Source organism: Corvus kubaryi, unplaced genomic scaffold (genome assembly GCF_017639235.1).
Source record: "Corvus kubaryi isolate FWS band 111438036 unplaced genomic scaffold, C.kubaryi_AGA036_p1.0 78, whole genome shotgun sequence".
Lineage (NCBI taxonomy): Eukaryota > Metazoa > Chordata > Aves > Passeriformes > Corvidae > Corvus > Corvus kubaryi.
Window position 1 is genome coordinate 5456068 of NW_024582065.1, and position 27298 is coordinate 5483365.

The window sequence follows — 27298 nt, forward strand, 5'->3', positions numbered from 1 at the left end:
GCCTCCGCTCCCTCCGCGCTCCCGTCCCGCCGCTGTGCGGGCAGCGGAGGCCGCGCCCTGCACAAACATGGCGGCGTGGGCACGACGGTGGCCGGCAGGAGCCGCTCCGCCGTGCGGCAGCCCCGGGAACGACGGGCCCGCGCGGCGTGCCCTGCTCAAAGATGGCCGCCGGCGGCTTCGGCGTGCGTGGAGGTGGGAGGTGAGGGGCGGCCGGGCCGGGCTGCGGGAAGATGGCAGAGAGCGAGCGGCGGGCAGGTGAGGGGCGGCCCGGGGGTTCCGGGAACCGCGGGGCTGTGGGCTGCGCTCTGGGCCTCTCAGGGGCGTGCTCGGGGCCGGGGAGCTCCAGCGCAGGGCCCCGCGCTCCGGGGGTGCGGGGCCGAGGGCGCCGGGCCTGGGCTGCGGGGGGGGGGGGGGGGGGCAGCAGCGCCCGGCCCGCGGAGAGGATGGGAGGGGGCTGTCTGCTGAGGGTGTGGAAGGCCTGGGGCCCCGAGTCTCGGCACCACCCCAGAGCGAGGTGGGTGGTCGGGACTGGGCCTCTGGATGCGGGATCCCTGTGAGCCCCAGCCTGGTTGTGTGACTGGTTCTCGTGCTGAGCTGGGTGGCTTTTGGCGCTCTAGAAGGTCGGGGCTTGACTCCCCTTCCCCACACCATGACATTAGCCTGAAAGTGTCCCCTCTGGCCAAGCTGCTTCTCGTTATAAAGCTGACCTGCCGCGCTCCCGTCTCTATCACAGCAGTAGATTTGGACTCCTATGTATTCATCCCAGAATACTGTAACCCCTGCAGCCCTCACTGTGTCCTTCCTTGAGTATTCCTGGTCTCCTCACCAAGAGGAGTTGCACAAAGTGTGGGTCAGAAGCATTGATGGCTGAGAAACAAACGCAGAGGAATGAAAGGAGTTCTGTTAAGGGCAAACACCCAGATCAGGACACTGCCCTGGGATTTATGTGTCACCTGCACTTGTCGTGATCATGGACATGTCAGTGTTTGCCTTTTCACATCACTGCTTGGGAGTTTCTCATTGTTTTCATGTTATAAACTCTTAAAAGCAGAGCTCCGTTGTTATGGTGCTAGTCGCTGTGAGTTGTGTGCTGAATTTTCAGAAGAGAGACACACCTGTCTGTCATTTAATTTCATCACGTGCTGTTCCTCTCATGCTGGAAGTTTTGGTGTAACTATTGCAGGAATGAGCTGAACATCACAACATCCAGGCCAGGAAATGAGGTTGAATTTATTCTGTGCATGGGGAATGTGAAAGGCAGAGAAGTCAAATGACTGTCAAAGGTTGTATGACAAATCTGTAGCAGACTCTGTGTGGTTCTTGGGACTTTGGATTCTGTTTAATCTGATCTGCCTGCTAGAGAGCACTGTGGAAAAGGCTGCTGATGCTTCTGGATGGTGTTTTCTCTGTAAATGCAGCTGATGATATTTTAAGGACTTGGAGTTTGGTGGTATTTGTTAGGGAGACAGTGCCTGAACTGGCTGGGTTGTGGAGAGCAGTTGCTGGAGTGTCTCAGGACAGCTGGTGCTGAATAAGTGACTGCAGATTTTCTGCGATTAAAAAGGTGAACTGAGTGACTCTGACAGGATTCATAAATTGACATTAGTGCCCAGGTTCCTTGACATTGCTCTCTGCACTGCCTCTTGCTATTTAAAGTTGCACTTACAGCAGCATAATACAAATTACTTTAAATCTCTTGGAGCTTTTGTGGTTCTGCAGGTTGGGACCTGGGTTCTGTTGCTGGGGCGAAGAGCCCCTCTAGTTCATTAGCAACTCACATTTGCATTAAATATTGCATCCTGGGCTCTGAGAGAGCTTTGAAATTAAATGATCTTCACAGTTTCCACATGAAAGAGGCTGTGTCCCATCATCCCCCAAGCTCTGGTGCTGCCTGGACCAGGGCGATGGCTCTGGGCTGCATTTGCTGCACTGCTCCAGCTTGTCCATGCAGGAATTATCCTTTCTAGAGGAATGAAGGTCAGGCTTAACACCTAAAAACAAGGCAGAGTTAGTTTGTAGGAGAGCTCAGTGCTTCAGCATGACCTGAGGCTTGGCTGCACTAGACAGAAATAATTAAACTGGCTGGATGTTGCCTTTGTTATCTCCTGCACCAGTCTCTCTGTCTGAATGGAAAATGCATCTTTAACAATGAAAACAGACATACTGCTTCTTTCTGAAGGCTTGCAGTGTCCTTAGGAGGATGTTATCCATGGATTGGGTGGATGTTGGTGAGGAGGACTTGGTGAGATTACTGCCCAGCTGGGATGGATTTGTGTGCTTTGTATCTCCTGAGAAACAAATGTTCATTTTTAAGAAAGAAAAATAGAGGATTTCTCCTTCTTCAGTGCCTGTGTCTTACCTCTCTTTTGCATCTCCCAGGTGCCTCTGAGGAGGTGGCTCCTCCTGTCCAGCAATGCTTCATGGTCCCCAAAAAGGAGATAAATGTGGTTTCTGACATGGCCAAGTGGAAGCGATCTCAGGTACGGCTCTGGGGACAGGGAAGACTGGCAAGTGCTGCTGATCTTTTGGTGGCAGCCAGGTCTGGCTTGGGAACAGCCAGGAAGTAAAGGAGGTTTGGGGAAAGAATGGGAAATAATTGAATTTGTGTTTTAAAGCAGAAGAGTTGGTGCTCGTTTGTAGGAAAATTACTTGGTGCTAATGATTACTGCTCCCTCCCAGCAAGTTGGATGAGCAGCTGGTGACTGTTTCATTCTACCTAGCCTGTACTTTATAACCAAACTAGATTTACCCAGCCCTGTTTGAGCTCACCTTAAACATGGTTCTGCTGCCTGGCCCTGGTAGCACCAGCCTGGGCTGGCTCCTTCCCACTGTGCTGTTCTGGAAAGGACTCTAGAGCCGAGCCCTTCAATTTCCCAGATAATTTTTGTTTACAGCCTTTGTGGAGCTGGTGGAACAAGCAGGTTATTCCCTCTCTGCCTTTGAGGGATTGGGGTGTTGGCCCAGACCTGTCCCACCTCTTAGGAGCAAATTCTTGCTTGATGACTGACGTGAGATGTCTTGAGAGAAGCTGAGGTTATAGCCAGGTGTCAAGCAAACCTCTGGGTGCAGCTTCCAATTTAAGTCTCCTGGGTTTAAAGGTGTTGCACCTGGTCAGGATTTCGATGCAGGGAGGGAGAAGTGGCATTCTGCTGCTGTGGAGCTGCACTGGAGATGATGCATCCAAAGCAACAAATTTAAAGAGAGGAGGAGTGAGGAGCCTGGGCTGTCTCCCACTTCCCTATCATGTGTGAGCACGGGGGAAGAGTCTGAGGGCGAAAGGGAAGATGACAGCACAGGTCTGGGAGGAGCAGTGCAGAGCAGGGTGCCTGGGCACAGCTGAGACTCTGCAGAATTGAGGAGTTTGAATTTGACCTGATAGGAGCTGAGGGAATGATTTTGGGGTCAGTGTGAGCATTTTTAGGATTCTCCTTTCTGTAATTTTCGCAGCGATGCAATCGCCACCTGCCTTCTGCTGCCAGGGCTGCCAAAAAGAGCAGTAACTTCACAGCAAGCCCTGCACTCCTGAGTGTCTCCAAGGAAGCAGTGTTGTGTATTGGGAAAGGTTCTCTTGGGGTGCAGGATGCTCCTGTGCTGTGTTTTGTGCTCAGACAGAGCCTGGGCTCTCACTGAAGCTCTGTGGTCTCACTGTGTTCACAGGCATACGCAGACTACATGGGCTTCATCCTCACTCTGAACGAAGGCGTCAGGGGCAAGAAGCTGACCTGTGAATACAAAGTTTCAGAGGTAGGAGAAGAGTTTGGATCTTCTTGTTACTCCTTTCCTGCTTTTTTTTTTTTTTTTTTGGCTTTACAGTGAGTATTTTGTGGGTGAGGAATGAATTGGTAGCTTATCTGGGAGCCAGGGGAGAATGAATGTGGTTGGGTTATGGTTGGGGATGCAAATGTCAGGGTGCCATCTTCCCACTGGATGCAGAGACTCTGGATGTGCTTGGTGGACAGGAAATTGAGCAAGTGGGCAGAAGCTGGTGGGGAACCAGTGATGCTTTGAAGATGTGATATTCCCTCCTGCTTGCAGGCAAAAGGCTGGGATGTCTGTACCATTCCCGTTCCCCAAGTGGTTTTTCTGTAGGAAAATTTGTGGGCAAACCACTTCTCTTGCTGTCCCTCCTCATTGCTCAGACTGTGTTAGCGGCACCGATCTCCTCAGCCCAGGCTGTAGCTACACTGTGCAAGCTCTGGTTTGACAGTTGTGATCTCAGGGTGTGTCACTGGCTGTACCTGCCCTGCCCAGGGTCGTGCTAAAGGTCCCAGGGGCTGCAGAGCTCACAGGGGTGGGTGCTGGGTTGGGCTGAGAGATTGCAGCTGGGCTGGGAGGTTTAAACTGTGGGGCAGGATCGCCCCTTCCAAGGTGTTAAGCAGAAAGCACCTGGTTTTTCCCTTGCATGAGTATGGGTGTCACTTGTCTCTGCCTGCTGCCATAGCCAATTTTAATGGCTGTTCACCTTCTCAGAGCACAGTGAGATCACTTGGAGCCAGAGGGAAAGGGCAGGCACCCTCAGTGGTGTCACTGCTGCCCTGAGGGTTCTCTGTGTGCTGCCAATCCACAGAGCACACACTGGCCACCAGCTTTGCTTCCTTGTTGCACACTAGATCCCCCTCCCTTGTTGCACACTGGATCCCCCTCCCTTGTTCTGCGCTGCAATGAAGAGATTCTTGGGTACATTTTTACTGATCAGGGTTGTGCAAGAAAGCTGAGAGTGGTATATAAAGATCTAGGCAAAATGGGCAGCAGACTGGGCCCTGTGTTTATAGCTTCGTTGTGATGTGGGAAGGCAGCTGATGACGGTGTTTAATCCAGTCTTCATGTTTGAAGTACTGTGTTAAGTCCAGCCGTCCCTTCTAGGAGCCAGTGTGTGAATGAGAATCTCCCCTGTAGTTCATGGAGGGGATCAGGGATAATGAGTCTCTCCCTAACAGGCTTTGTGCTCCCTTTTTGTTCCTTGCATTTCACCTTTGAGTTTTGTCTTTGTCATGATCTCGCTTGTTCCCAACCATTCACAGAGCACTTCTAGGGAAACAGAGCATTAAAAATGAATAAAACAAAGGGGGGGAGGAACCCAACCCTCTTCGACAAGCCCTTTGAGCTGTCAGGAGAAGCTGTACCAGGGCTGTGCCTGCAGAAGAGCCCTCTTGGAGTGAATGTTTTCCATCCATGGTCCCAGTCCAAGTAACAAACAAGAGACACAATCCCAACTGCCTGGGAAGTAGCAGGGAACAAATCTCATTCCCCACACACTGAGGAGAGCAGAAGCCTGTGACTTGAGGCACAGGTGGAGCATCCCCAGGGTTGTCTTGTTGATGAGGTTGCTTGTTCACATAGGCTCCTTTGTAGATCAAACTGCTTATCTGTGCTTTTAAAGGCTCAGCCCCTCGTGGCCTCTTCTTGCATCTCTGCCTGGCTTTCTTCTCTTTTGCTGTACCTGCTGCCGATGTGCTTTTGTGCCATCCCATCTTCCTCCCTGATCAAATGCCAGGGGCACCTTCCTTTGGCAAATGACCTCCTGGAATCCTTTCTGCTGAATGCATATCCTCTCTGTGACTTACTGGTATTGCTTTGCCATGGAATAAAAAATGGAAGTATGGTCTGCTCTGCTTTGAAAGAGACAGCTTAGTGATTTCCAGAGAGTGTGTGTCGATACCAACCTTTCTGCTGGAGCAGGAGCTGGATCCTGTGGGGGCTGAGCCCCCTTGGAGACTTGCTGAGCTTGCGCTGCTGCTACTGACACATTGCGTGGAGCTGTCCAGGGTTTGCTGGAGGCATCTGACAGGCTCTGATAGCAGACTCTGGCACAGACACTGTGTCTGGCACAAGGTTGTGTGAGTGATAGGCTGTGACCTGCCTTCCCCTCCTGGAGGGAGTGCTTTCCACGTGGGGATCCATCAGCGACTGCTGGGGCTGCAGTCTGGGGCAGTGACTTGGATCAGAGGAGCAGTGCAGTGAGGAGGAGGAGGTTAATTTTGGCCATGCAAGGAGCAGACCTTCCCTTCAAACAGCCCAATGCACTGGGGGAAACTGGTCAATCTTGTGGCTTTGCTCTGCTTCCAGGAAGGAAGTGGAGGAAGCAGCAAATGCTAATTTTAGCAGCTCCCCATTCTGACAGGACCTGAGGAGCCAGGAGGGGGAGAGTTGGTTCCCATGGGCAGCTTTGGCTGCTGTGATGCCTCCTCAGCACCTCTGTCTGCCTGGCCCCTGCTCTTGAGAGCTGCTGACAGGTCTCTGCTCTGTAGGAAACCCTGTGGTTTGCCTTTGGGACTGGTGGCAGACTCAGGGTCAAGGAGATGCAAAATCAGCACAACAAGAAGAGCAAGGAGAGCAGGGGGGAGGCTGTCCTTGCTTTGATCACTGGAAAGGTAAAGCAAAAATAGAGCTTAAAAACCCAGCCAGGCAAAACAGGCTGCAGTGGTGTGCTGATGGCTGTGTTCCCATAAGCTCCTTTCTCCCCCACAGGGGTCGGCCCTGGATGTACAGGCTTCCTCTGCTGGACAATGGGAAGCTGCTTCTTTTAGTTACCCCCTTTTCAAAGGGCCTTGAGCCCAAAATGAGCCGCATCTCTTTAATTATTTATTGGTGTGGCTGAGCCGGCAGCTGGGTCCTGCTCTCCCGTGTTCAGTGGGGCTGGGCTTTTAATCCCTTTAAAACCAGCGAGTGGGGAAGGGGAGGTTGGACTCTCTGCTCCCCAGGGAAGGAGCTGGTCCGTGCCAGCCATTTATCCAGGCAGCACCGAGTGCTTGTGGAGAGGGTTTGAAATACGGTGGCTGCTCATAATGAGCTGCTGGTGCCGGCGGATAAATCACCAGCACGATTTAATTATTTAATGCAACCCAGTGCTGGGGATGCTGTTGCTTAATTGGAGGGGAATGCAATAGCCAGGAAGGAGTAGGGCTGAGTCCAAACCTGGCCCAGTGCAATGGGAATGTGTTTGTTTCCTACGGTGTTTTGGGAGCAGGGAGCTGGAGCAGAGGGGGCTGTGCTGCTTTGGTCCACATGCATCTGGGGCACTGGCCTGTTAGTGCCTCCAGGGCCACCCAGAGCTTTAGGCCGTCTCGTCCCTTGGCTTTTTTGTGTTCTCGGTGTGCTCAGGTCTTGTCCCAGTCTCTTGTCTGCCTCAGTGGCCAAATGTCGAGTTCCTAGGGTGGGAGGATCCCTCTCCTGCTTGTTCCCACCATGTCCTTGGGGTGGCACCTCAGGAGTCACTGTTTGTGGGAGGCTGTGTCTGCCATGAGACCCTTCCTCCCAGCAGCAACCTGCAGCTGGTTCAGTGGCAGCACAGCTCTGCCATGCCTGGCTCTGCCCACCTCCTTCAAGTGGCACTTCAAGGGCTGGAAACTTGCTGGGCTCTGCTGTTTCCTTGTCCTCCCGACAGCAGCGTGAAGAATTGAACCACAGCCCAGGAGACCAGCCAGCTTCACACGGTCGATGCCTCCAGCAAAGTCAAACCAGCCGCCGCTTCTGCTGTCCTCTTTGTCCCCTTGAAGGAGGAATCCCCTCTCGAGACAGAGGAGCCTACATTGCCCGGGGCCTGGCCAGCTGCTGTGGCGGCTGACAGCTCTCCAGCTGCTTGGAGTCAGGCAAGGAGGATCCCAGAGCCTCTGGCAGGCTTGACCAGTTGTCAGCAGAGCCTCCTGAAACTGTCTGGAGCTGCTAAAAGTGCTGCCTGTGGTGTTGCCTCATGGTACGGGGGTTGTAGGTGTTCCCCAGCCATTTGGGCCAGGCAGGGAGAGGGTGTGCACTGGCCAGCCCTGGTCTGACAGCACAGCTGGAGACACTGTGCTATGTCACCTGCTGCACCTCTTTTCTCTTTCTTCATGGCCACTCTCATACGTCCTACATGGGTCCCTCACTTCCAGCACTGGGTGTGAGAAACATCACTGTGGTCTTGCTGTTGTTGCTGTCTTCCCATCAGCTTTGTGTTTGAATTGAGACATTTCTCTGAGAGCTTCTCATTCCTACTCTGATGAGAGCACTGATGGACAAACCAGGCTGCCTCTTCCCCTGGATAGGTTGTGTTTTGCCACATGCAGTGGGTGTCCCTGGGCTGGAGCTGCCTGGTGGTCTGGCTGGTAGGAGTTTGAAGCAACAGGAATCATGCTGAGAGGGTTGACTTGCTGTACAAATGTGTCGTGGTTTAACAGCATCTGCTGCTAATCCTGGCTACTGAGAGACACTTAGGGAGGGCCTTTAAATCACATCATCAGCCACTGGTGAGGATGCATAGCACTGTATACATGCTATTCTTTATCCTGTGGGGAAGGCAGGACCCTTAAGATGTAGAGCCTGAGTTATATGTTGGAGGTCCCCGAATTGTGTAGCACTTCCCTGCCTCTCAATCCTGTGAGGGCTGTTCTACAGCTGGGAGCTTGCTGTAGCTCTTCTCCAAGAGATTTTGGAGCATGGTGCTGTTACAGCTCATGAAAGACTGTGTGGGTGACTGGAGCTCAGTCTGCCTCAGGCTGGTCTTTGTACTGGACTGATCTCCTGCAGGGAAGAATGGTTTTTCTGTCCCCTCTGCATTTTGAGGAGGGTTGGCACAGCCCATTTCCACGTGCCCTCTTGGGAAGAATGGTGTGGGCTTTAATGACTCCCATCAAGGGGAGAGATGTTGGAGACTGAGGGACTGCTGTTTTACATCACTGTGACCCCTCACCCTCTTGCTCTCTGTAGCCCATTGAAAAGCTGGTGGCTCTGCTGAACACCCTTGACAGATGGATTGATGAAACCCCACCAGTGGATCAACCTTCTCGCTTTGGGAACAAAGCCTTCAGGACCTGGTATGCCAAACTGGACCAGGTGAGTAGTGTTACCTGCAGCTCCCACAGAAGGGCAGTGTGCCCAGCAGGGGTGGGAGAATGGCTCTGTCATTGTGTGGCAGCCAAGCAGCTCACAGAGGAATTGCTCAGATAAGCCTTGAAGGATCCACCTCTTGATATGCATCGTTTGCCCCTGACTTGGTGCTGTCTTTTCCTCTTGTGAGAGCATATGGGCCATGTAAATGCTCTTGGCTGGGTCTCCAAGTTCTGGATGAGCTACAAGGGCTGTCCAAGCCCAAGGAATTCCTTTGCTTTGTAACTGCCCACTGTGTCACAAAATGAGAGAAAGACTGGGGAAAACTGCTCGAATTCCTTCAGCTCAGAGCACTTGCCCTGCACCAAGCTCTGTGGGTGGCACAGCCCCAAGTCCCCACAGCAGTGGCCTTGCAGCTGCTCTGCTGCTCTAGTGGTGCTTTTGTCCTGGAGATGGCTCAGTGGGTAACTGGGTCAATGTACATGGGTGATGAGGCTTTTCTGTCTTACAGGATGTGCGTGGCCTGAATAGGTCTCAGGACAAGCTCTCCCTGACTTGTTCCATCTCTGGAGATGACTTGTCCAACAGGAGAATTTGCTCGTCTCTCGTGCTGCCTCTGGGCATTGCAGAGCACCATTGCAGCCCTCACTCTGTGACAGCATCTGAGCACAGGGTGCCTTGTCCCTGGGGACGGTGACAGGTGCTCATTTGGGGGAGTCTTTTATGTCTTTCAGGAGGCGGAAAAGTTGGTGTCAGCAGTGATTCCCAAGCATTTGGCTGATGCTGCCCCAGAAGTGGCTGTGTACCTGAAGGAATCTGTGGGCAACTCCACCCGCATTGACTACGGCACAGGTACCTGGGCTTGCACACTGGCCAAGGCTGGGTTTGTCAGGAAGGGACCCTTTGGAGTCGGGTGCTGTATTTATTTAAGTATATCATTACCACTATTTTTAGTGCCAGCTTGAAATGAACACCTTCCTTCTAGGGTCCCCTCACCCCTCTGCCCTGTGTGGGCTGTGACTGAGAGCTGGGGCTGGGAGCTGTGCTAGAGCTGTGACACCCTTTCACATTTCATCCAAGGAAATGGGAACCAAGCTGTTCTGGGATGAGCTGTAGGACCTGCTTCACTGCATGCAGCAGTCCTGCAGCAGGCAGTTTAAAGGGATAAAATATACTGGCTTGAATTGGAACTAGAGTGAGAAACATGTTCATGTTCAGTGGGAGGTGTCCCTAGAGGGACATCATAATGGCCTGGTGGTCCCTAGAAGGGAATCACTGCTTACAGAGGGACTTGGAAATCAGAAGGTAGAAGCACCTGAGGAGATACTGAATTGCAGGTTGAAGTAACCACACAGGCTTCAGCGAGAACTAAATACAGAATTGTCTATGTGCTCTGCCCCTCTCTGGAGGATAGGTGTGTCCTCACAAAAAGGCAGGAGAGCAGGATGCTGTGAGTGTAAGGAAACATGACTTTGGACTTGGGCAGGGAGAGGAAGAGGAGGCCATGGGTAAAGGCTTTGAAGGATTGGAGGCTGTGCAGTGCTGGCTGCGGCTCACTGGCACCAGGGGGAGATGTTGTCCTTGGAAAGGGACTCGATGGATGGGGTTTGGTCAGCTCAGAGAAGGAAATTCAACCTCTCCTCCCATCCCGTGTGGCCCAAGCCAGGGGCCCATGTCCCAGCTCACGGTGTCCAGACTATGGGTGCATTTTGTTCCTACACCAGCAGCTGCACCTGCCCATTGTGTGGAGCTGCTGATCTTGTACTCTCCCTTCTTCCACAGTCCTTCCCACTAAAACACATTTCTGGGTTTGCTGTTTGTTTCTTTTCCTTGCTGTTTGCTGGAGGACCAAGCTGTAGAGGCTCAGCCTGAGATCCCAGTACCTTCTGGGACAGACTGTTCTGGCAGTGTCATGGGATCTACATCCTTCTGACTCGGAGATATTTTTGAAGCAGGAGGAAATTTGTTTGCTTGCAGATGTGAGGTTTTCTTGCATCCCCTGAGCAGATGACTCTGCAGTGCTCCACTTCCCCTGCTGTGGCAAGCTCCTGGGAAAGTCCCTGCCTTGCTCCCAGCATGCCCAGTTGGAGCTGTTTTTCCTTAAGAACTTCTTCTTTTCTCAAAGTTCGTGATCACCTTATGAAGGTCTAGAAGGTATAATTTGGGTGGGTGCTGCAGGGGGATGAAATATTGTCAGCTCATGGCTGTTGTCACTCATAACAGTGACAACAGGGTTGAGAGCAGACTGTGACTGCTGTGATTTCTGAAGAGCTGTTGTGGTGCCCACAGAAAGGTTGTCCTGGGGGCCAGAGACAGCTGTGTCATGTCTCTTTGTGTCTTTTAACTCCAGGGCACGAAGCTGCATTTGCAGCCTTTCTCTGCTGCCTCTGCAAAATCGGTGTGCTCAGAGTGGATGACCAGATGGCCATTGTCTTCAAAGTGTTTAACAGGTGAGGTAATGGGAGGAGAAGGGCTGGAAGTATTGGGCAGTTTGGGGGGAAGGGTAGAATGGGAAAGCTGAAGACAATTTTAGACAAAATTAGGAGCAGATGTACTTTTTAATGGACTGTACACTGACCCATTATAACTGTCTCCAAAAGAGGTGATGGCCCCTTGTCTGCCAGAGGCAGAGTGTCCTTCTGGAAAGTTACTTTAGTGGAGCACAAGTTACTGAGCTCTGTGGGTGAGGCTCTGTGCTTTGTGATAGACAGGAATATCTGATCTAACATCTCTTCAGGCATCATAAACAAAAAAATCTATGCAACTGGCAGGCCTCCACTGCTCCTCTACATGTGTTTCCAGCCCAGGAGGTAGAGTTGATAGTGATGAAACTGGTGGAATGGGTGTTTGGAGTCTGGAGATCTAATCCCAGCCATATCACTGTTTGGTGGCATGGAAACAATTTCCTTCGATAGTACTTCCAGCTTTAATTTTCCACCTGAAAAGTGGAAGTAGTGATTGCCATAAGGCAGAAAACTCTGCTCTTTTGGAAGTTGGTGAAGGGATGTGAAGTGTCAGTGTTTTCACATAACAGTGGGGATGACGAAAGATCTGCACCAACATAAGACATTGCAGATGGAATAAACTCCTGCCACTGGATTTCTCTGTGCGTTTGGTGTGAGGTACCAGCAGGCTGCTTTCTATGGCAAAGGAGCTGAATATATATTCTGTGAACTCTGCTGCATGTGGGGGTCCTGCTTACAAGTGATAAAGTTGTGTCCTTTCCCAGACAGACTGTTCTTGTCCTCACATAAGTCAAAGACAGGAGAAGGCCTTGCCTTAATGCTTCCTCTTCTCTTTGGTCTCAGGTACCTGGAAGTGATGCGAAAACTGCAGAAGACCTACAGGATGGAACCTGCTGGCAGCCAGGGCGTGTGGGGCTTGGATGACTTCCAATTCCTGCCTTTCATATGGGGCAGTTCCCAGCTGATAGGTACTAATAAAAATCTTCTTGTGTCCCAGGTTGCCCTTTCCCCCATCTGTCTAGGTTCTAAAGATGATGGGACTTGGTGCTGACTTTTAAATTCAAATATGTCAGATTTGTGTATAATACAGCAGGAGAGTTTGGAGCTTCGATTTTTTTTTTTTACCTCAGCTTTCCAAATAAGGCTGGTTGGGAGATGGAAGACTTCCTTGTATAGTACTTCTGTCTTTATTGCAATGACTGCAATGAAGCTTTTTAAAAGGAGAGTCTTGGTTTTGGTGCTAAAAAGTGCAATTTCTGCTCTGGGGAGTTTTGCACCTGCAGAGGCACTGGAGTGGGAGATGAGATAGAAGGGAGCAACTCTGTGCTGCCTTTTAAAGAGTTCTGATGGGAGGATTGTGTTTGTGGGGCAGGACAACGCCTGGTTGAACTTGATCTCAGGAGGGATTTGCCATACAGGTTACTTGCTATTGTCTCTTACTCTTTGTAGACCATCCAAGTCTGGAACCTCGGCACTTTGTTGATGAGAAGGTGGTAAATGAAAACCATAAGGACTTCATGTTCCTGGAGTGCATCCTCTTCATTACAGAGGTGAGGAATGGAAGCTTTGTCCCATAGGGACGTTCTCTTGACATTAGATACTTGGTTCTGGCGGTGGTTTTCTCTTCCTCCTTTGCCTGTTTGTTTGCTCTCGTGGAACTGTGCAGATGAACCATTGTTGCATGGCTGAGGTGTTCTCCTTGAATGAGCTGAGACAGGGATGTTGAGAGGAAAGTGTAATTGAGCTGGATGGGCTGTGGGTTGTAGTTGAAGGGAGCTGTAACAAGTGCAAACAAATAACCTTGGATCACTTGGATCAGTCAGTGGGAGCTTGGATGGAGAAGAGTGTTTCCTGCAGATACACTAGGAAGATGAAGTAGGAGCTGCAAAATGACTGGGCTTGCCAAGACAACCTCCCTTCCCTGCAGCCCTCGGGTGCTGCCTGGCAGCCCTGGGCTTCCCCTTGCTTAGGGCAGGCTCCCAAACTCCTGTGCTGCTCTGTCTCCTCCAGCTTCTACCGAAAGAGTTGCCCATTAAATGCACCTTATTTACAAGTGACCTAGAGCAGAGGTGGTGCTGAGATTCATTCAGCTGGCAGCGCTCTCAGGACTGTTTCTGCTCAGGCACTGCAGGACCCTTGCGAGAGGGGCAGGTGATCCTCAGCTCGTTGGCAGCCATGGGCTGCTTCTCAGTGAGGGAGCTCATGGCTTACTGCTGTCAGCATCAGTGGAGGATTTGGCCGTGTTTCTCCCAGTTCCCTCACTGCACAGTCTGGACAGGGAGAGCAAGAGCTACCCGCTCTGTTGTGGTGAGGGATTTCTTGTCTCTGGCAAGAGGGAGTTGATGGGATTAATTTTGAAGGACAGAGTGCGGTTCTTCCCCTTTGTTCTGTTCGCTTTCCCCCTCCTCGCCTGTCTAGTTTAGTGATTAGATGAGAAGGGAGGTTACAGACTATGAACTTAGCCTTTCATGTAGGAAATCTTCATAGGAGCCTTTGGCCCAAACCCCAGGAGGTGCTGTGTCGAGTCCTGCTGAATCTGGTAGGGTTTGTTGGTACTAAGCACCTCACAGGGTTTAACCCTTAATGCCAAGATAAATCATACCATGGATAGCAAAGAGGTGCTGGTGGAAGAGATCAAGATGAGGACAGGAAATCAGGAGCCAAGAGGGTCAAAGATTTATTTTAGTTTAGGCCTCTGTAATATCCAGACAGTGCACTGACCTGTTAAAAACATACATCTCTTGAAATGTGTGTAGAAGATTCTGCAGCTCCCAGTTGACAGGTGAAGTTTAAAATACCCAGCACCATCCTGCTGCTTCTGCCTGCAGAAAGTCGGATTTTTAGTAGGCTTTTCAAATAAGTGATTTGAGTTCCTTTTTCGAGCATTTGTTGTGGGTCATGGAATTCGGTGTTTCTTCCGAGTTCCCCAGTGCCACCTGGTGGCAAGGAGCCCTCTTGGCCCTCCTGCCGTGAGCTGAAAAGGACGGCAGCAACCTGCATTACCAAATCTATGGTATATTCAATGCATCTCCGTGCGGGTACTGCTTCATTTTTTAAAGATTTTCCTTTTAAAACTTGGGGTTTTTCCGTCCCAAGCGCCCAGGAAGGCCATGACTGCCACTAGGGAGGGCGAGGCAGCCTCAGTGCCCTCCAAATGCTTTCTCTCCAAAAACAACAACAAAACAAAATAGCAGGGAAAAAAGATAGAAGGGATTAAAGACTTTGATAAATGAACGATATTATTTTCTTCTGAGCTTGTCGTCTAGAAACAGCTCTCCTTTAAAGGTGTTAAACATGTAACAAACACCACAACAGTTCCCTTGGTGGGTCTGGTACATTTTACCAACATGAGAGCAGGTTTTGTTTCAGACTACAACTGAGAAAGGTTGTTTTCTGTCAACTGAGAGAATATGCTCTTGAGCAGATACTGCTCTCAGCCCCCAGGTGATGTTTCAGGAATATGAATATACGCTGTTGTGGTGTTTGCCACGTGTGTATTTAAACCCCAGGCTCTTAAAGCAGCAGCAAGATGATGTCCAGGCTGAACCCACCACAGCATCCTCCTCAGAGCAGTGCCCAGGCATGGCACTGAATCTTGCATGAGCTGACCTGATGTTGGAAAATCTGCAGGGTGGGTTTGGACCTGAACACGTGGCTCTGGAACAGGGTGAGGATTGCAGAGCTGGCTGGGACTCGAACTGTTCCCCTGCTGCTGCCTTTGCCTGCCAAAGGGGTGTGTGGGGTACCTGAAGGTGTGAGGATGAGGAGGGTTTGGGAGCACAGGGGCTGTGGAGGGCAGTGATGCAGGGCTGCCTGTGTGTGTGCAGAAGAGGGGAGCTGGGTACACCCCAGCTGTTGTGGGGGATCGGGGCACTTGCCCAGATGCTCCTCCGAGAGCTTAGGGCAGGCAGCAGGAATTTCAAGCTTCAATCTGGCTTCTAAATTTGGGAAGGGAGGGCTCGGGTTTCTGCTGGAAGGGAAGGAGCTGACAGGAAAGCACGGCCTCAGCCGTCCCCCTCCCCCCTGCACTGACAGAGGAACCATTTACAAAAGGCCGATTCTCTTGGGAACCGAGAGGCAGGAACGCCGCGTCTGTGAGTAATTTCCTGCTCAATATGGCTGCTCTGACTCACTCCGTTCCCCTGGGGTCACTGCGGGACTGCAGCGCGCTTGCCGCCTCTCGCTCTCCCCCCCAGCTCTCCCTCTTCGCCCTTTGTGGCTGGAAGGAGATGATTTTTTTTTGTTCCCCTTCTCATCCCTCTTATTTTTCCCACCCCAGCTTGAAACCATAGCCAAGCCATCCCTCAATGGGTGTCCTGGGTGAGGAGGGTCACAGTGGTGGCTGTGCCAGGCACGAGCGTGGGACTGACCAGCTGTGCCTGCCTCCTCTGTGCTCTCTGGCTTGGGAAGGGGAGAAGAGTGGGGTGGTGGTGGCTGATGCCAGCTGTGGCCCTGTGAAGGGCAGTGGTGCTGGGGGAAGGTTTGGCTTCAAAACCCAGGCAGCCAAACCTCCTGTGTGGAGAGGGGAGGCTCTGATGGAGCTGCCTGGCTCGGAGCTCCCTGGCAGCCACTGCTTTGGGTGCCCGCCGATGCCAAGTCCTGTGCTGGGTAACGCGCTGGCACTGCCAGGGAGCGCCGTGCTTTGTGTGTGTGCACATTTCATCTCGTACCCATGAGGGAAGCGTGTGGCGGAGGGGACAGGGAGCAGCTCATCCGTCATCCCTCAGCTCACGGGAACCTCCGAGGGGAAGTGGAGATGCACCCGCGCTCTCCCGGCACCAGGCACAGCTGCAGACCCACTTCCCCCGCTGCTCCAACCCCAAGGCCAGTGGGTTTTGAAGCACATCATCCTCCAAGCAGTGGGGTTTTTGGGTCCCCCCACCCTCTCCCTCTCTTTCTTTCTCTGCTGCAGGCTGGTGTCGCACAGGCATTGCAGAAAACCAGCAGCATTTTCCCAAAGCAGATTGATTGGCCTTGCTTGCTTGTTTAGTGGGCATGGAGGTTGTTTTGGAGGCACTTTTCCCACCCTCTCTCCAGGCCTGTGCGTGCACAGAGGGAAGGGGTTAGTTGTTCGAGCCCCAAGTCGGGAATGAGAGTCCAAGAGATTCCTCTCTCCCCACGCTCCTCTTTAGCGTGAGCTTCGGCCTTGTGGTTTCTGATGTCATGGGAACTTTGCTCAGTCAGAGTGGCTGTGTTGTATTTCTTTTTCTCCCTAAGGGTCTGTTTTTGTTCATGGAGGAGAAGGAGAGACAACTGCCCAGGGAACCTACATGTAACTGCCCCTGATTGCAGCTTCCCTCTTGCCCTCCCTTCTCCAAACTCCTCACCCTGGGAGGAGAAACAGTGGAGTATAAAAAAAAAATTTAAAAAACCATTTAAGGCGTCTGCTGCAAGCCAGCAGCTCACAGCTCAGGAGCTAGTTTGGGGAGCGTGTCCCCTCCTGCTTCCCCTAGAGCCCTCCTCAGCTAGAGGCAGGTGTGGAGTGGGCTGTGGACACAGAGCTGCTGCCAACCTGCACTGCCCTCTGTATTCAGGGAAGGCAGCGACGGTTGTCGCTGCTGCTTGTTGTTGATCTGAATGGGGAGTGAGTCATTTTCTTGGAAAGCCCAGCAGTGTTGCACTGGGAGGTTTCTGGGTAGAATAGGAACAGCGTTGAGCCAAGCTCTACTCGGGGGGAGGACAGGACTTATGTGGGGCTTTTTTAATACAGTCATTAAAAGAGAGGTGTGCAGAGGGAGGTCTGATTAGGAAAGCGTGGCAGGAAGAGGCTTAATTTTATCAGGGAAGGAGGGGAGCTGGATTGCCACGGTTTCATGTGATGTGGCCACAGCGGGAGGGAGCATGGAGGGAGGGAGGGAAGACGCAGTGAGGTGGCTGGTGCGTGGGTCACTGGGCTTGGTGGGAATGTTTGCTTGGAGAGAGTGTGAGCGTGAGTCACTGCTGGTGCATGAGCTTCCTGGCTGGCCTGGCTCCCTCAGCCCTGTGCTTGGGTCTCTTTCAGATGAAGACAGGCCCCTTTGCTGAGCACTCCAACCAGCTCTGGAACATCAGTGCCGTGGCCTCCTGGTCCAAGGTCAACCAGGGCCTCATCCGCATGTACAAGGCAGAGGTGAGTGCCGTGGGCAGGGGGAGGCTGCTCAGCCACACACCTCCTCTCTTCCACAGTACCATGGGTCAGCTCTTGTGTTGCTCCAGGTGTGGGGATCCCATCACAGCTATTTGTTACTTCTTGCTGTCTGTGGCTTGGGAGCCCTTGGCCATTCAGGTGCTGCTGGCTAGAAGGAAGCTCCTGCCTCGTGTTTGCCCCAAAACCAATCCCAAAGTGGCCATTCCTTGCAAACATGACTTTTGCCAGGTCTTGTGTTACCGTAGTGCAAGTGCAGATCTCCAAATTAGGGCCAATGTCTTGACCGGCTTGTTCTTCTGGTCCACCACTATTTTACCAGCTAGAGGGAACTTATTTTAAATTACCATCCCATGTTTCAAGAGCCCCAGAGCAGGCTGAATGCTTCTTACTGATTTACCCTTTCTACAAGCCCCATCTGTGCCGTGTGCCAACCCAGCAAGGCCACAGCCACCTCCCTGGTTTGGCAGCCCTCCACCCACCAGCTCTGCTGGCGCTGCCCCAGGCTTTCCTGGCGAACCCTGACCTGGAGAACTGGGCAGTTTTGGCTCTCCCTTATCTTCCTTCCTGCTGAAGCTAACCCTGGATTTGAGGAAGCAGGACAGGAACCGTCACATCTGGGAGTCCGGAGGGAATGGTGCTGGCTCTGCAGGACGCACTGGCTGCACTAAAGCACTGGAGGAGCAGGGATGGTGCAACTCCCTCCTGGCACCGGGGGAGACCGGTGGTGCCTGAAGGAGTTAATCCCACACCCTGCAGTGCTGCTGGTGTCAGCCGTGCTCCTGTTGGGAGCTGGGACAAGCTCCTGTTGCTGGGACACACAGGCTCTGCAGGCAGCTCTGCTCAGGCCCAGTGCACAAAGGGGTTAACTGTGCCGAGCGGCCGCTCCCTCCCCCAGCCCTTCCTCTGCACTGCACATCCTGTGTTTAGGTTCCAGGCCACATACCTCTCTAATCTGTGAGGTGTCACTCCCAGGCCCACTGGCTCCTTCCGCCCCCAGCTCACCCCCAGCTCAGTTTTCCTCCCAGCCTCCAAAGAGGCGAAGTGGGGCTGGGGGCCGACCCCCTTGCCTGGCTGCTCCTGGGAGGAGTGCTCTGGGCTGCTCCTTGGAGAGAGGGGTGTCCCTGGGCTGCAGCTCCATCACAGGGGCTGGAGACACTGCCTGCTGAAAAGCCCTCAGCTGGAGGCTAAGGTATGAGAGCTGAGGGGTCTGAAGGGAGGACCAGAGCACTGTGAATGCCTTTAAAGTGAAACATGAGTCTTCTAAAACCTAGAGCTTCAGTGTGGTCTGCTGCTGCCTCAACAGCCCTGCCGTAGTCCTTCCTTTCCTTTGGATCAGTTCCTTCACAAGCTGGGTACTCCCCTGGCATCCCACATTCCCCAGCATGTTCAGGTGCTCCTGCCTGGTGCCCCACATGCCCTGTGCCATGGTTGCTCCCACCTGTTTGTGGCTGGAGGAGCTTGGCAGTGATGAGCCCACAGTGCAGTGCACACATTCACTGATGTTTTGGGGCTGCCATGTGCTGGCAGATCTATCTATCCCCTGGCTGGAGACAGCACAGCTCAGGGATCCTCTAGAGACTGAGACATTCTTTGGCTCTTCTGTGTGCACCCAAGACATGGTCTTTTCTAAAGGCCTTAATCTGTTTTGAGTAGCAAAAATTTTCTGTGTGAAAATGCTGGATCCAGTACTGGTAGGTTTCTAGAAATATCTGTGAGGTAGCTGTGTCAAAGGGAGAAGGCAAAAACTGCTGGGAAGGGTAATGACACTAATTTAGGCTGAAATGTAAAAAACATTGAGTCAACCAAAGAGCTTTAAATTTATTTTTTTGCCTCAAATAATATTTGTAGGTCTTAAAGGACTAATCATAAAAACATGATCCTTGTGCAGTGTTGTCCTCTCCTGGCATGGCATGGCCTGGCATGGAAGCTGTGTTCACCTGGATGGGCAGAGGAGAGGGGGCACTCCTGCTTAGGAGTCCTCAAGGTTCTTTACAATAGATACATCTTTAGATATAATCTGTTCTGGGGAGTTTTCTACCCTGCTGCTTGCTCAGCCAGTTCCTGCCTGTCTTGGGAGATGATGGGGGTGTGGATGTGCACATGGCAGCATGGCTGGGCAGAGCTTTCAGTTATGGTGTGCCTGGCCCTGCAGGTTACACCAACATTTGCAACTAGAGGATCTCTTTGGCTGATTTTTTGGGAATGATGCAAGGTTAGGAGTCACTGAACCCTCATCCTTTGCAAACTGAATCCATCTGGGTGTCTTAGGCCAGGTACAAAGTCACTGCTACAGACCTTGTCTCTTTTCTGCTGGCTCCCAGCGTATTTCTGCTCTCTGTGTAGCCTTCACCAATGCAGTCTTTCTGGAATTAACCACTGCCAGCATTAGCAGAAGAGAAGTCAGCAACACCCATCAAGTGCTGACATGGGTCTTTGTCCAGCTCAAGGCAGGCAGCTTCTGTGGCAGAGCCTGGGGCACGTGATGGCAAAGAGAGGGAAGGTTTGGGGTTGTGGTGTCACTTTGTCTAACTGGCGAAGGTGAGAGCAAGATTTCAGGTTTTATTTGTTTTCCCCTCCCTTCTCCCTGCCCTACTGATCACCCATTGCAATTAGATCAGGTGAAATCAGACACTCATCTGGAGGCTCCAGCTCTGTGACACGCCTGGGGAGGCTGGAAAGCGCTGGGTGCCGGACGGCGCCGACCGGGATTGAGTGGAGGCAGCAGCAGAGGACGGGGTCACTTGCTGGAAACAGACCAGGAGAAATCCCACTTGGTGGGAGTGGGGCAGCCCCCAGACCTAGTTCATTTAAAAAGCACTCCAAAGGCTTTATCTCTTCTCTGTCTCCTCTACGGGGTGACTTTAAACAGCCGACAGAAAGCTCACATTTGTCTATGTGTCCAGGAGCTGTGGTCTGGACCAGGCACTCCAGGGTGGATGAGCAGTAGACTGAAGACAATGTGTCTTCAGCTCTGTGTGTTTATGAAATCCTGAATGTGTCTATTTATAATATAATGGGTGAACACGTGTTTGCTTGAAAGTCCAAGGTCTTTTCTTGTTCTCTCCATCAAAGGCAAGTGAAGAAGTTGACAGAATGGTGTGGTTAAAGTAGCAGCCTTGATGTTTTTCCCCTGAGCCTGCTTTTGAGTCTCCTGACCTTTCCTTCTCTGCAGTCAGTCAGGAAATACTTTCCATTGTAACTAATCTAGTTCCAGTTCCATCTTTAAAGGTTGGAGTTGGTGCATGAATCTGCTCCCCAGTTGAGTCCCAAGCAGACCTTCAGTGTGATCAAGATGGTAGCAAGAAGAAATAAACCTGAAATTGAGCTAGTGTTAGATACAGTTTCATCCACAGCTGATGCAAGGAGGGCCCTGTCGCTTGGTACATTTGATAATCCAGTAAACTCGTGCCAGTCCTTCTGGATATAGGAGAAGTTTCTCTGCTTGTCTCTTCTTGAGCTGGCGATGTGTTACATGGAATGGATACCTATTCTTCCCACTAGTGGTAAGGTTTCTTCACCTGGAGCCCAAACCAGTCTGGTCTTCCATGGGACTCCTTGGAGCTAATTGGGCTGACATTTCTAGCTGTCAGCATCTCCAGTGTTCATTTCTCTCTGCTCTCCCCTCATGTCCCTGTTACCCAGCCCTGCTTCCTCTGAGAGTTTGTCTAAGTGGTTGTGTGGAGAGACAGCAGCAGCTCTGAGCATTAGGAAGCTTTGAAGGTGACGTGGCCTGATGCTCTCAGGATTTACTTCTCCTTGGTGCCCTGCTGTGGAGATTTGTGGGTTCTGCCTGGCTATTACTCCCCAGGAATGGATACAGCCGTGTTGTGCTTTCACCACCTCCAAACTGGTTTGGCTCCAGTGTGCTTGGAACCAGTTGCCTGACCTTTGGCTCCAAAGGGATTACTGCAGGCCTGGGCTTCTGAGCACAAATCCTCCCGCTTGCCTGTGACAACAGCACGAGGGCAGGGTGCCTGTGCCCGAGTCCTGCCTTGGGGTGAGAGCTGTCTGCAGCACACAGCTTCCTCCCCAGCCCCAGAGTCTCCCCTTGCTGCAGCGAGTCCAGTTTGGCCCCATGGAGAGTGCAAGACTCCTTCCTGTAGAGAGTTGTAACCATGTTGTGGTTGGCAAACACGCACTGCTGAGGTCTCTGTGATGGAGTTGAGCCTGCTCTGTGTCCTCTGTGAGGTTTGGGCAGTCTGTGTTGGCAGTGACTCAAAAACCAGAGTTCTGAGTGGCTCTGCCAGGTGAGTGCTGGCAAACTGACGTGGTTATGGACCACAGTCCCTGACATTCCTGCCATTGGGCTGGTGAGTGGAAGGGGCTGTGCCCTCGGAGCCCTGCTCACCGCACACTGAGCTCGGGTGTAGCTGCAGGAAGTAGCTCTGAGCTAATCTGCCTTGTAGTGGACCTGTATGACTAACCTGTGATCCATTCCTCTGCAATGGGAGGTGAGAATTTCAGGGCTGAGGGGTTGTTGGAAATAGGATCATATCTTAAACTATGGCAGCAAAATCACTGGTGCTTGTCCATCAAAGACCCGAGAGTCTGGAATGCAGTTTGGGCAGTGCCTTGCAGCTGCCGAATGGTGCCTCAAACCCAGAGTGTGGGCACTGGCCTTGGGGATAGTCTCTCTGCCCCGGGGGATTCTGCAGTTCTCAATGTTTGTGGGGTGAAGCTCTTCAAAGAGATCAGTTTGAGCAAGGAGAGTGGTGAGGGAGAAAGCTGCTGACATAGGCATGCTGCTTCTGCTCATGCTCCAGGCCTGAATTTCAGTAAGAAAAAGACTCTGGCTGAAGGGAAAGGGATGGGGTTATGAAGTGCTACTGGCCTGAGAAGCCTGATTGGAATGTGGGGGGGGGGGGGGGGGGAGACATGGGGCTGATCCTCTGCCTTCGTCTGAGCTGAGTGGCCCTGAGCTCACTGTCTCCTGACCCTGTGGGCAGGATGCGGCTCTGGCTATGTGTGTAAGGTGGAAATGTCTCCTGAATTCACCTCTCTTTATCTCCCCTCCTGCAGTGCCTGGAGAAGTTTCCTGTGATCCAGCACTTTAAGTTCGGCAGCCTGCTCCCCATCCAGCCTGTGACATCTTAAGGAGACCGCAGAAGGAGTCGAGGCAGCGGAGGCACAGCGCAGTGCTCTTCCTCCTCCCCTCACCCCCTCCTCACCACCCAGCCCATCCATTCCTGCACATCCTCATTGGCAACCACAGATCCAAAGCACTCGCCGGCCTGGCACGGGAGATGGGACCTGGAGCAGCTCCTCCTGCACGTCCTCACCCTGGGGACGTCTCGCCAGCGGCTGAGCCGGGGCCGTGCTGCTCCGCTGTGCCGCATCTGCATGACTGCCGGGCATGGGGATGGGTTTGAGCAGGGGCTGCCCTGCAGCAAAGGCCCTCTGCTTTCTTCCCGAGAGAAAGGGGTGTGGAGGGGAGGAAGGCACGTGTGTATGTGTTGGGCAGTGGTAACTGCAATTTCCCTTTTGAATTTCATTGGAGTTTCCTGTTGCTGTTTGCTTTGGGAAACCACTGCACGGGGTGAGGTGTGAGCCTGTGCGTGTCTTTATCAGCCGGCTCTTGCCTGCACAGGAGGTCTGAAATGGGAAAAGGGAGTTGTAGGGAATGTCTGTGGGTTGTGGAAGCCCAGGGTATGTCTCTCCCTTTTTCTGGGTGAGGAAAGCACCCTTCCTCCACCTCTTCTGCAAGGTTTCCTGGGTCTTCCTTTCCCACTAGGGCCTCTTCTCTCGGGTGAAACTGGGAACCTTCTGGGCTGTGGGGGTCTGAGCTGGCTCTGGAGCTGGAGACAAGGTCCCTGGAGGGACCCAGCTCTGTGGGAACAGCTATGCAAAGACACTGCTTGGGCTCCCTCTAAACTGGCACAAACCCTGACACATTCACACACATCCGTACCTGGGTCCAACCTGCCCTCTGCACTCCCTGTGCTTTGCTGTCCTGGGGCTGGGCTGGCCTCAGTGGCACAAGGTGACAGTGGTTGCTCCTGCTTGGTCATAAATTGTAGTGACAGCCCCATAGCAAAGGAATTTCCTCATGAAGCAGCACTATCCCCAGCTCTTCGAGGGGGACATCCCTGGAGCACAGGCAGCATGAGGGGGCAGCATGCGGCTTCTCATGCATTTATATACTCGTGCTGGAAACAAAAAGCATAAATAGCCCAGGACAGCGGGTTATACCTGGAGAAAGCTCTTTCCCTTTTTCCTTCCCTGCTGGTGTTGCTGTGCTGGATCTCAGGTAGAGAGACCACACTTGCAGTGCCACCAGCAGCAGTGTGTTGAAGGCAGGTAGTCTGGATCACACCAGCAGCATCACTGGAGGGCAGAAAGGGCTGGTGCTTGTTTTGAGAAGAGCTGTCTGTCCATAGGTCTTGTCCAAGGTGGTGCACAGCTTTGCAGCTGCAGTGGGGATGTTTCTTCTTGGGGTTCCCAGGCTGGGTGTGGCAGGGACATGGCTCTGGACTGGTGTTTGCTGGGGATCAGGAGCAGCAGGAATCCTTCCTCTGGCACTCCTGCAGACCATGGAGGGGCTGCCCCCAGCCAGGCTGCTCAGCTTTTGCTGCTGCACTGCTTTACTGCTGGGGTGGGGGGAAGAAACCTGGTTGTGATTTTTTTTTTTTTTTTAATTATTTTTAACAGACCCACTCATTCCATCTTACAAAGGTTCTTGCAGGCAGTCAGGGGAAGGAAAGTAAGAAAAGAGTCTAAGTTATGAGATGGTGAATTGTCCACAGAGCTGAAGCAGAGCTTTCTGTCACTACAGCTGTCCTGTCTGCTCCTGGCTTGGCCCTGGGCAGGAGGTGGGGGACAAGGAGCCTTTGACCTGCCTGAAACAACACTGTAAACTTGTATTTTAAATGAAAATGGAAGACTGGGGTTAAGTCTTCTTTTACTCCTAAGTGGGATGTGTTTTGTCTTGGCTTTCCAAATGGATCCACTCCTGGAATGTTGCTGGAAATCTGTGTGCTTGCTGGGACTTGATGAGTCCATCTTCAGTGGAGCAGCCCGTGCCTGGAGCAGAGACTCACAGTGTCTCCACCTGTGTCCCCTCACATTGCTGTGCCTTTTGGCAGGTGTCCCCATGCTTTAAATGACTCTGCAGCATCTGGCCAGCAATGGCTGAGCAAAAGCATCTGGTTTTCTTTATCTGCCCAAGGGTTGGGAAAACATCTCTCCAGGTCGTCTTGTGGAAATGAGGCTTCCATGCAAAAGGATGGGTGAAAGTTCTGACATTGATACATGGGAGGGACTCCAGGAATGTGGAATACAGCACCAAAATAGGGTGGAGAGGTGCTTCCTTCCCCTGCAGCTGCAGCATTGCTCCTTGGGACAGTGTCTCTGGGCTTGGGACCTGTGGAGGCGGAGGGAGGAGGCTCACGCACAGCTCTGTGTTTGTTGCTTGCCCAGATCTGCACATCTGTCCTGCTGGAGATTTTGGGATGTCAGTTCTCATTTGAGTCTTATCAGCCTGCTTGGGATGTGCCCCCATCACGTGGCAGCCACTTGCTTTGCCTTCCTCTTGCTCCCAGTGACATCCCCCAGGGGCTCAGCTCCTCTGCCCACGCGCATGGCAGCACCCAGGGCTGCTCTGTGTCTGAAGCAGCACTTCCCACCTCCCCCTGTGTTGTAGGTTTAATTAAAGTTTCTGTGTTTTGCACTGGTGACTGTGTTGGTCTCTCTCAGACTGGGTTTGCTCCTGCTTTGGGAGCAGAGCCAGCAAAGCCAAGGGCCAGAGCCTTCGGCACAGGGAAGAGGCCTTGTGGAGGCACTTGCCATGTCGGTGGTTGACCTCATGCTTGCACCAAATTTGATTCATTATTTAACTGCATGATCAACTCCATCCGGTCTGTCTTTGTGTCCTTCCAAGGTGTCTGTTTTATTGTATGGTTTATTTATTAACTTTTTTGCTGTGTCCATCCCCCATCCCAGCTGGGATTTGGCAGGTAGGTGATGTGCAAAGCCTGATCCCAGGCCAGCAAATACCTCTTGAAGATCAGAGACTCTCATAACCAAAGGATGTTTGAGCCTTGTTTCCGAGGCAGGGTGAGAACTGCAACCTTTTTCTTCAGATGTTTTTCCTGTCCTGCTGTAGGAGCTGACTCAGGACTTCCAGCATCAGTGTAGTTCAGCAGCTTTGTTGGATTTATAATAGACCTCAATTAAATTAAACCTGGACCTTCTCACGAGTGGTTGGAGGTAGCGTAGCTGTGCTTAGCAAATGCTCCTTTTCTTGTCTCTGGGTTACATCTTCTCCATCAACACAGGCCAACTGTGTGAGCGCATGTTGCTAAAAGCGGCAGCAGTGTGGAGGGGTGGATGGTGAGCAGAAATGTCATCTTGGATCACAAATGTTTTCTTTGAAGGCACTTGAATTCGTCTTGAACGTGTCCCTTGGCGAACATGATGCGCAGTGAAGGGGAAGCAGACGTAGTGTGGGTTTCTGGCCATCTTCCCCCTCAGCCCACTGACCAAGCCATTTTTTTAAAAATTCAGTTTTCAGAGCTGGGTCTTTGGGGTTGCCATACGTAGGCCAGTTCGTGTTGCTGTTTAGCAGCTGTTGCCTTCGCACGGGGTGCGTTTCACGAATCGCCATCAGCCTTGCCCTGTCTCTTCTTTCACAGCCCTCCTTCATAAATGATTGCTCGTGGCAGCCAGTGATGGAGTAAAGAGTTGAGTGAAGCAGCCTCATGTGGAGATAGAAGTAACAGAATAAAAAATAGAACTACTTAATGTCATTGTTGCTGTATTAACTTGTCCCTGGTGTGTGGCTCAGTTCCACTGTGCAGTGCTGGGATCCTGCGAGTGAATAAACAAAGCAGCCCCCACAGCAGGACCTGTAACATCTGAGCGGGCACTTGCCAAGATGAAGATGCACTTTGTACCCCAAGGACCTGGTGCTGAACCACACAAGAGCCCTGGACTCTGCACTGTGTCTGTGCAACGGCACTGGCTTCCTGAGAGAAGGAAGGAGGCAGAAATGGGTTGGAGAAGGTGAAACTGGTTGTTAATGATAACTGCTAAAGCAACCTGGACTCTACCGCTGCCAACATGCTGGTGGAAACCTTGTACGGTTGAGAAGAATCTTCTTGCTGCTTCAACAAGGACTCTCCTGGCTCAGATGTAGAATTTAACAGGGCTTTTGGAGGTCGTTTCATGCTCTAATAGCCAAGAGGACATATCTTCATCCTTTAACTTCACTTCCCCTTCGGTGGATGAGCACTCTGCCCATTGACATTGGAGAAACACCTTGAACATCCTGGGGACACACAGGGTCTTGTGAAATGGTGCCAAACTTCAAACTAGGATGAGCCAACTTGAAAAAGGGCTGTCTGCACATCAGATTCACATCAGCGAGGGCTGAACCGTGATGGGCATCATCAGCTTGGAGATGGGCTTGTTCTGAGGAGCACAAGGCTGTGAGCAGTTTTTGGAGGTTAGAAAAGGCCTTTCGGGGGTGGAGTGGTTGCTTCTGCTTGCTATAAAAAACCTGGGCTTGGGAATGTCTACATGGGCCAGCTCTATGCAGGGCATTAATGCATTTGTCGCTAAAATTGGAACGAGTCCCTCCCCATGTTCCCAGTTGCAACTGTAACACGGATAATAAATAGCATCCAAATCCCACATTAGAATTTGGGCTCCTTAATGCTTCGTGTGGTCACACCCATGGAAAAAAAAGTCCTCAGGAGGGGCGTCCTGTAGGAGTGGTGCTGCAGTGCCCCGACCCAGCGGGCACCAAGGTGTAGGGTTAAGTCCTCCTGAGCACATTTTTCTTCCTTTTAGAAAGTAGATTAAGGTTTTGCTGACCCTATAAATGGAGGAAAGGAGAGAGAGCAGAGGATCAGTTCTTTATTGCTTCTCCTGTGTTTTAAGGCACCTGGGAGAGATAAACGCAAGC

General features: G+C 52.0%; 1 protein-coding gene across 1 annotated transcript; it reads left to right on the forward strand.

Moving 5' to 3' along the window:
- Nucleotides 1-167: 167 nt before the first annotated feature.
- PTPA (protein phosphatase 2 phosphatase activator) lies at nt 168-27024 on the forward strand. The gene is made up of 10 exons (XM_042052162.1): nt 168-255; nt 2380-2480; nt 3658-3744; nt 8683-8808; nt 9537-9654; nt 11153-11252; nt 12111-12235; nt 12717-12817; nt 17269-17376; nt 22414-27024. Exons 1-10 carry the CDS (start codon nt 231-233, stop codon nt 22486-22488), a joined length of 966 nt encoding a protein of 321 aa, XP_041908096.1. The 5' UTR covers nt 168-230; the 3' UTR covers nt 22489-27024.
- The last annotated feature ends 274 nt before the right edge of the window (nt 27025-27298 follow it).